Source organism: Limulus polyphemus, unplaced genomic scaffold (assembly GCF_000517525.1).
Source record: "Limulus polyphemus unplaced genomic scaffold, Limulus_polyphemus-2.1.2 Scaffold964, whole genome shotgun sequence".
NCBI classification, from domain to species: Eukaryota; Metazoa; Arthropoda; class Merostomata; order Xiphosura; family Limulidae; genus Limulus; species Limulus polyphemus.
The window spans coordinates 360,819-370,258 of NW_013666574.1; the positions used below are offsets into that span (position 1 = coordinate 360,819).

Genomic DNA, 9,440 nt, shown 5'->3' on the forward strand with positions numbered 1-9,440 from the left:
AACGTATAGTAGAACAGAGGGTTTAAGAAATGTACAGTGGAACAGAGGGTTTAGGAAACATTCAGTGGAACAGAGGGTTTAAGAAACGTACAGTGGAACAGAGGGTTTAAGAAACGTATAGTAGAACAGAGGGTTTAAGAAATGTACAGTGGAACAGAGGGTTTAGGAAACATTCAGTGGAACAGAGGGTTTAAGAAACGTACAGTGGAACAGAGGGTTTAGGAAACATTCAGTGGAACAGAGGGTTTAGGTAACGTTCAGTGGAACAGAGGGTTTAGGTAACGTTCAGTGGAACAGAGGGTTTAAGAAAAGTACAGTGGAACAGAGGGTTTAAGAAACGTACAGTGGAATACAAAGTTTAGAAAATATGAAGATAATGCGGCGAGAAACGAACCTTAAATTGACTAGGATTTTCAAATTTATTGAATTCGGGTTCTGCAGAGATCGCCTCCTCCAGACTTTGTAAAAACGTCCGTTGAAACTGGACGATTTCTTGTATATTTCCAAACAGTGCAGTGATCTCAGCGTTTGAAATAAACGACTCTTTCTTCATAGGTTCGAGATAATGTTCAAGAAGATTGTTCAAATGCTGGAAAAAAAGGAAAAGTGTATTTCGTTGGAGGTGTTCGACGTATGTAACAAACACAAGAAATTCCTATTCATAATAACGTTCTTTCTTCTATTGGTCGGAAATTTAATTACAAAAAAAAAACAACAACAACAACCCCAAAACAACAGAAAAAGTTTTTCAGTTACTGATGGATAGTATGTAAAGTATTCGGATTCAATATAGATTTAGAATTCTAGTTTAAATACCTTACACAACCATTTTTTTTTGTTGCATTAAATGTATATTTGAAAGGCACTGTTAATGGACTGGATCTGTGTAAGACGTTTTGGACGTTTCAAGTTGCTAACATCAGATATGATAAAGACCTATGCAAGTAGCTCGAAACGTCGACAAAAATTTCCTAGACAGATGTAGTCAGGTAACAATGTCTTTCAAATATGTTCTTTTGTACTGCAGGAAATGTATATACATAGAAAGCTTTATCGGGAAATATTTAGTTTTTTTTTATGTTAAACAATTTCTTCACGAAATGCTTTCTTTCATTTCGTAAATCTATCAAAACATTTGAAACTTTTGGGAACATTAATTTCCGATATGAACATGAACATTCAGTATTAGAACTAAATCTTGCCTCTCCAATGATTCGGCGCTAGGTTTGTAGGCTTACAACGCTAAAATCCGGGGCTCGATTCCTCGTGGTGGACAGAGCGCAGATATCCTATTGTGTAGCATTGCGCTAAAACAAGTAAGCAAAGAGAGAAATATCGAATCGCCTCATTCATGCGGATTTGTTTTTTGGAGCTCAGTAATTTAATTAACCGACTTTAAGTTAATTTTCTAAGTGCATGGGATTTTGGACTAGAAATTACAGATGAGAATTTCCTTGAACTCTGATTTTTTTTTCTATATTCAAACCGAATTGGTAAAGTACAAAACCAACTCAGTATTATTAAAGAAAAAAAAAAGGCTTGGTAAAAAGAAGAAAAGGCTTAGTAAAAGTAAAAAAAAAAGGCTTAGTATAAATGAAAAAAAAAGGCTTAGTATAAATGAAAAAAAGGCTTAGTATAAATGAAAAAAAAAAGGCTTAGTATAAATGAAAAAAAAGGCTTAGTATAAAGAAGAAATACTTAGAAAAAAAAGCAGGTACTAAAAATGTCCTTGCCAAGGTGGACGTTCTGAAATGAAGTAAATTCAACTATAGCAAAGCAGAATTATTAATAAAATATGATAACTAATAATCCCTAAGAAAATTGTTTCCTGTCTTGAAACTAAATTCTTCCTATTTCTAATAAAGCATATCAGGAGAGGGCTAACAAAATGCTGATCAGTGGCTAGAAAGAATATTGTCTCTTTTACTCGTGATAACACTGAAAGGGCATGAACGTGTTGCATTATTTCGTGCCAAAAAATTAACAGATTAATAAAATTAAACACATACAAAAAAAAATACATATTATATGTACTAGACGTACTTTAACCATACATTTTGTACCTATAAGTCATTTTTTCCCATTCATCATCAACAAATATTTGGCATGTTTAAATCGGTACTTATGACAGTTTTAAAAGAAACCATGCCAATGTAATGAAACAGTCATTGAAATATCTATAACCGAGTTGAGCGTGGCCTAGTGGGTAGCGTACTGGGACTGAATACCCAATGGTTTATGGTTCACGTCCCGTTGTCGCAACAACGACCTTCTCCCTTTGGTGCGCGATAAGAATGACAGTCAGATTTCACTATTCGGGCAGATAAGAGTAGCCACCGCCTCATGTAGAATTCCCAAGTTCATGTCCTCTGATCGAGTTTTTTTTTTAAATTAATTATATTTTAGTTGTAACACTCTATGACAGTTTGATAAAATAACCGATGATAAATGACTATTTATATATAAGAGTAAATTTGCTACAACAAAGAACAAAATGTACCAGACGGGCCCGTTGCCATGCCAGCAGGAGAGCTTGAGTTAGGCAAGCCCTAACGAGTGAGAAACGCGCTCCATAGGGACGAGAATTTGCGGGACGTGACATACGCTGAGTTCAATTTGTTCTTTGTTCGTTTGTTGAACTTCCCACAAGGCTACTCAAGGGCAATCTGCGCTAGCCGTCCCTATTTTTGAAGTGATAGACTAGAGGGAAGGCAGCTAGTTAACATCACCCACCGCAAACTTTTGGGCTATCTTTTACCAACGAATAATGGGATTGGTCGTTACATTACAGCGCCCCTTCGGTGAATGGATTCGAACCTGCGAGCTGCAGATTGCGATTCGAGTGCTCTAAGCACCAGGCCTTGCCCAGACCATTTTCAGTTCGTTGAAGATATACAGATATATCGTGTGCTTAAACTATCAAAACTGTCACAAGCCCGCCACTAGGCTGCCAAACAGTTGTTGGTGAGCCTGTTAACTAGCTCTCTTTCCACTTGTCTATCAGTTCAAAATTAGGGACGACTCTGTGCAGTGTGTAGTTTTGCGCGAAAATTCTATAAAAAAACAACTTATTTCCACATAAACCAAAGGCCACTACGCGTTTCCAGAATTGTGAAATAGAACAATGTATGTTTTTGGAAAATTGAAAGCTTTCATCTGAACTCAAAAACACTCGTTAAGTAGAGCAATGAGATGAAGACTTTCCAGAAGTTGTAGAATTAATGAACTAGATGACAAGATTCTACTAGCATCGAGCGGAATTAGCGAACTTTATCTAGTTAAGGATAGATTTGAATATTCAAATCGGCAAGTTACGTATCAATCACAGTCGATATTAAGTCGTATTGGAGCAGAAGATATCAGAACTACATTTTGGCGTTGTAATACGCTGGTAGGGTTCTGCCACCAAAAAATGGTCGCAAAATATTCATACACTCAGACCATAAAGATATGTTTAGATCGGGGATTTAGAACTTCCAAGATGGAGATATATTTTGTACTTAATGGTCTTGAAAAACTAAGGGCTATGGATCAACTTGGGGTACTGAGACCACCCAGCAAAGACCTGCAACAAGTACTCAACTAGCGGTAAGCAAAATGTGGCGTCTTGTAACACTGACAAAATGGCAGTGGAAAAAGCAGTCCATGTACCCCAGGAAACCGTACATAAATTAATCAAGAAGGATCTTCATCTGAAAAAGTGACAATAGTTGCTTCTATGATATATTTTTTCAACTGTCACATACCTCAAGTGGCTGGAGAATAAAACGAGTATTCATGCTATTCCGCATGAAGACATACCAGTCAAGTTCTTGGATGTAGCGCCTAAAGATTTCTTTTGAAACGGGCACTAGCATAACCATCGTTCTCATACATTAGATGGCTTACGGAAAGTATGCAGGGAGGAGGGGTTTGTTTTAGACAATACAACCTTACGATGGAGCCCCTTACAGTGGAAACTACGCTGCAGAATCATCAGACAGAGAATAATTGGACATGTAGACGACCCCAAAACGTTTTAATATAACGTACTCCATCCCTCTTTTTTTTTCTCTCTGTGTATAATAGACGTTTCTTGCATTAAAAGTTATTATATGGACTTAACACCAAGAAACCTTTAATGATCAAGGAGCTGTTGGCAGTGGCATTTAACTCTTTATACATAAACCACCCCTCTGTATTAGCTAGAGAAAGATTTCGGTTTGTTTCAATTTCACGCAAAGCTACACGATGGCTATCTGCGTTAGCCATCCCTAATTTAGCAGTGAAAGACTAAAGGGAAGACAGCTAGTCAACACCATCCACCGCCAACTTTTAGGCTACTCTTTTAATAACGAATAGTGGGATTGACTGTCACATTATAACGCCCCCATGGCTGAAAGGGCGAACATGTTCGATGATCACGATTTACCTCAGTTTCCGTTACAAAAACAACAACAAGAAACAAATTTTGGTTAGAATAACTTATAATGGTGGTTTCTAGGAACAATAAAGGAATACTTTAGCAAGGAAGTTTCAGAACGATGTCGATATTTTGAAACCTGCTAGTGTTTATCTTGTTAGCCTTTTAGACGTGGAAATCGAGATATTCTGAAAACATGAAAAAAATAACATCACAAATCCAACGTTTATATGACTGCAATATGTTCAAACTAAATGAGCATCTGTAATATCAATTATGACAGTTAGTTAAGCCTAAATAAATAAAAAAAATGAACACACCACAAAAACGTATTAACATCTATAAAGAATACATATAACAATTCGTAACACACACACACACACACACATTTTATGCAGCACATTTGCGCACGAATAAAAAAAAGTGTAAACAAACTACACAAAGCACAATGCAAACTACGAACAAAACTACATACCGTTGCCATGGCTACTACACAAATGCCAATTTACTCGTGCAATAATAGAAAAAACAAAACCAACAAACAACCTGGTGTGAAATCAAAAAAGTAAATAAATCAATAAATTCGGAACTTAAACATATGTAACGAAGAAACAAAACAAGAAACGTGAGGGAAGAAATTGAAAAAAGCCCAACAAGGGGTGGGGTGGAAAAATGAAACAAATTCAAAATTACCTTTTGTAAGGTATCCGCATACCATGCTACCAGGTCTCTCATGTGCTGCACCAACACATATAGGAGTTGAATAAAAAAAAAACAGCTTTGGTTGTTAACAAAAATAGTTAAAACACACTTTCAAACTAACATCAAAAACAGTTTGATACAGACAAGGCAAGAAAACCGACATAAGTTTCATTAATTCTCTGGCCCTTTTTTTTTATTTTTACATTTGCTGAAACTGGAATTTTTATCACGATGTTATTAAAAGGAGTGTGACAGTTTGGATATTTCTAAAATAAATCTGTTTTGATACATAAATAATGGAGGATTATCTTTTTTTTTTCCCGCTCAAACGTAAGCGTGGTGTTGAAAGTGTGAGGATTGCCTAAAAAATGTAGGCTTAACACACACACATTTATCAGTTTATACATAATAGCCGAAATTCTCTAGTGAACCATGAAAAGTCATATTTTTAACATAAAGATAATCTACTATTAAAAAATACGATCAATAAACTGTTGTTACTGTAGCATAAAAATATGACAGGTTAATCAGTTAATTGAAAGATAAACATTCGGATTTCAAAATGGCGACCACATATAAATCCCATAATAATTAAAAACTTATTTCAGTTTTAAAGCAGTTTTAAGCCGTCGGCAAAAATGAAATTATATTCGTCATACACTGTCATATAAAGTAGCTTCTGTTTTGTTTTAATTTAAACAATCATTTCGAGACTTGATGTTGTAACAAATTGAATCTTGTAACACAGGACATAACAAATCAAGTGTAAGTGGGCGGTGACCGTCTACTTTTGACATCATTTCCGTTGGCTCTGCCCACCACGGGTATCGAAACCCGGATTCTAACGTTGTAAGTCCGCAGACATACCGCTGTGCCACTGGGGGGGGGGGACAGTTAGCCCATTGTGCAGCTTTGTGCTTAATTACAAAAAAACTATCAAACAAACGGATAAGATCTGTACCTCGTTTTGACGTAGTTATTATCGACACGATATACGACTCTAAAAATTGTAAAGATAGAAGAGAAAAAAAAATATTGTTTTCAGGAGTATCATTCTTACAATGGTTTTTGTATGGTAACATCCGCGGTGGGTGTGCTATACTTCGTATATGTTATATTTATATGAATATTTTCAATGACGCTGAAAGCGTTTGGCTAAAACAACAGATAACGGCCTGTCGTACATAGTATAAATCTTAGTTAAACACACAGAACACAAGTTAAGCGCCTGCGAATGGGTTTGATCGCTTAGATTCTGCATTCTTGTGATTGGCAATTTGAGAATTTATCAGTCACAACCATTTCACTCTGCTTATAGCTGTTCATCGCAGGAAACTTCAAAGCTCTTTACCATTTTGTGGAATAAATTATTTTTGTCCTGGAAGGGGGTGAGGGAAGGGGGGCTTAAGTGATTCTGCATTACTCACTCGTTACCATTCGTTGTGATCGTGCCGCTAAAATGTTAAATGAAAGGGGGTAGGGGGTCGTACTGATAGTGACTAGATAGAACAAATCCAATGCTAGTTTTTACTTATGCATTTTTTTCAGTTAATTCTATAGCACATAAGCTAAATAGAGATTTATTCAGTACAAGTGCATTTTGCAGTGGCGATTGGTCAGTGTTAGCGCCCACGTGATAAATTACCCCACTAGTCCAGCTTTACTGTTGATTATAATTATCTTTTTCAGTACGCTTAGCTGATCGTATAAGTAAGGTACCGGATGAATCATTAGATAGCGAAATCCCAAACAGTGGAGAAAGAAACGTTTTAAAGAAACGGTAGTTGAAATATTTCAATAGAAACGTCTTTTATAGTTGTTTGTAAAGTATTGCAAATGTTATGTATAGATATATTCGACATAAACGAAACGTTTGTAAAGTATTGCAAATGTTGATATATTTGACATGAATGAAACGTTTGTAAAATATTGCAAATGTTGATATATTCGAAATAAACGAAACGTTTGTAAAGTATTGCAAATTTTGATATATTCGAAATAAACGAAACGTTTGTAAAGTATTGCAAATTTTGATATATTTGACATGAACGAAACGTTTGTAAAATATTGCAAATGTTAATATATTCAAAATAAACGAAACGTTTGTAAAGTATTGCAAATGTTGATATATTTGACATGAACGAAACGTTTGTAAAATATTGCAAATGTTGATATATTCTAAATAAACGAAACGTTTGTAAAGTATTGTAAATGTTGATATATTCGAAATAAACGAAACAGTCAATTAAATTTTACGTGAAATTGAAAAGCGGTATAAACAGCACTTTTGAATCTATGATGAGAAATAAATAAGATGTAAATTACCAGCTTGTTTTTATACCCTTCACTTCCGGTGTGGTCCACAAATCACATCACATTTTTCCCTGCTAAAACAGTGTCACGAATTGGCCCAAAAAAGTGGGTGAAACTGGATAAAATATGTAAGAAGACCCCAGTAGTAAATAGTGGAGGCCATTTACAATATTGATGACATTTTTGTTTAACGTTTTACTAGAGACCCTGTTATGTGACTCATACCTTACTAGAGACCCTGTTATGTGACTCATACCTTACTAGAGACCCTGGTATGTGACTCATACCTTACTAGAGAACCTGTTATGTGTCTCATACCTTACTAGAGACCTGTTATGTGTATCATACCTTACTAGAGACCTGTTATGTGACTCATTCCTTACTAGACCCTGTCATGTGATTCATACCTTACTAGAGACCCTGTTATGTGACTCATACCTTACTAGAGACCCTGTTATGTGATTCATACCTTACTATAGACCCTGTCATGTGATTCATACCTTACTAGAGACCCTGTTATGTGATTCATACCTTACTAGAGACCCTGTTATGTGACTCATACCTTACTAGAGACCCTGGTATGTGACTCATACCTTATTAGAGACCTTGTTATTATATGACTCATACCTTACTAGAGACCTGTTAGGTGACTCATACCTTACTAGATCCCTGTTATGTGACTCATACATTACTAGACCCTGTTATGTGATTCATACCTTACTAGAGACCCTGTTATGTGACTCATACCTTACTAGACCCTGTTATGTGATTCATACCTTACTAGAGACCCTGTTATGTGACTCATACATTACTAGACCCTGTTATGTGATTCATACCTTACTAGAGACCCTGTTATGTGACTCATACCTTACTAGACCCTGTTATGTGATTCATACCTTACTAGAGACCCTGTTATGTGACTCAATCTTTTTAGAGACCCTGTTATGTGACTCATACCTTACTAGACCCTGTTATGTGTCTCATACCTTACTAGAGACCCTGTTATGTGACTCAATCTTTTTAGAGACCCTGTTATGTGACTCATACCTTACTAGACCCTGTTATGTGTCTCATACCTTACTATAGACCCTGTTATGTGTCTCATACCTTACTATAGACCCTGTTATGTGACTCATACCTTACTATAGACCCTGTTGTGTGACTCATACCTTACTAGAGACCGTGTTATGTGACTCATACCATATTAGAGACCTGTTATGTGACTCATACTTTACTAGAGACCTTGTTATGTGACTCATACCTTACTAGAGACACTGGTATGTGACTCATACTTTACTAGAGACCTTGTTATTATATGACTTATACCTTACTAGAGTCCCTGTTATGTGACTCATACCTTATTAGAGACCCTGTTATTATATGACTCATACTTTACTAGAGACCGTGTTATGTAACTCATACCTTATTAGAGATCCTGTTATTATATGACTCATACCTTACTAGACCCTGTTATGTGACTCATACCTTACTAGAGACCCTGTTATGTGACTCATACCTTACTAGAGACCCTGTTATGTGACTCATACCTTACTAGAGACCCTGTAACCAACGAAGATGTGGACCTATTGGCAAGTTGGTGCATAAATAGATAAAACAAAGTGCTTAATTCTGGAGTTAAGCACCAGTAAGAACAACGCTCCCTAGTGTCACAGCGGTATGTCTGCGGACTTACAACGCTAGAAACTGGGTTTATATATATACCCGTGGTGGGAAGAGGACAGATATCCCATTGTGTAGCTTTGTGCTTAAGTTCAAACAAACAAGGTAAGACGAACAACAAAACTTAGCAACAAGAAGAAAATAACTAATACCAAGTTACAATCTGAGATATTATGATATACCCGTTAGATTTAAAGATGTAGGATCCATGCAGCGGTAGTGATATACTGTTTACCAAATATAACCTCTATTCATTATATATACATATACTACATTTAACCTGTATTCGTTGATCTTAAAAACCTCATAGAGAACACAGTATATATATATATATATATATATA

The 9,440-nt window shown here is 35.9% G+C and overlaps 2 protein-coding genes across 3 annotated transcripts in view; one reads left to right on the forward strand and one right to left on the reverse strand.

The window, feature by feature from the left end:
• Positions 1 to 9,440, forward strand: part of LOC106461461 (wiskott-Aldrich syndrome protein family member 2-like) — an 87,781-nt gene that overhangs the window by 71,803 nt on the left and 6,538 nt on the right. The gene's annotated exons all lie outside the window — the stretch shown is intronic.
• LOC106461457 (protein still life, isoforms C/SIF type 2-like) overlaps positions 1 to 9,440 on the reverse strand; it is a gene marked incomplete at its 5' end in the record, with an annotated part of 40,130 nt that overhangs the window by 20,065 nt on the left and 10,625 nt on the right. The window contains 1 exon segment of the mRNA XM_022388427.1: positions 395 to 589. Within this exon segment, the coding sequence (XP_022244135.1) occupies positions 395 to 589 (195 nt within the window).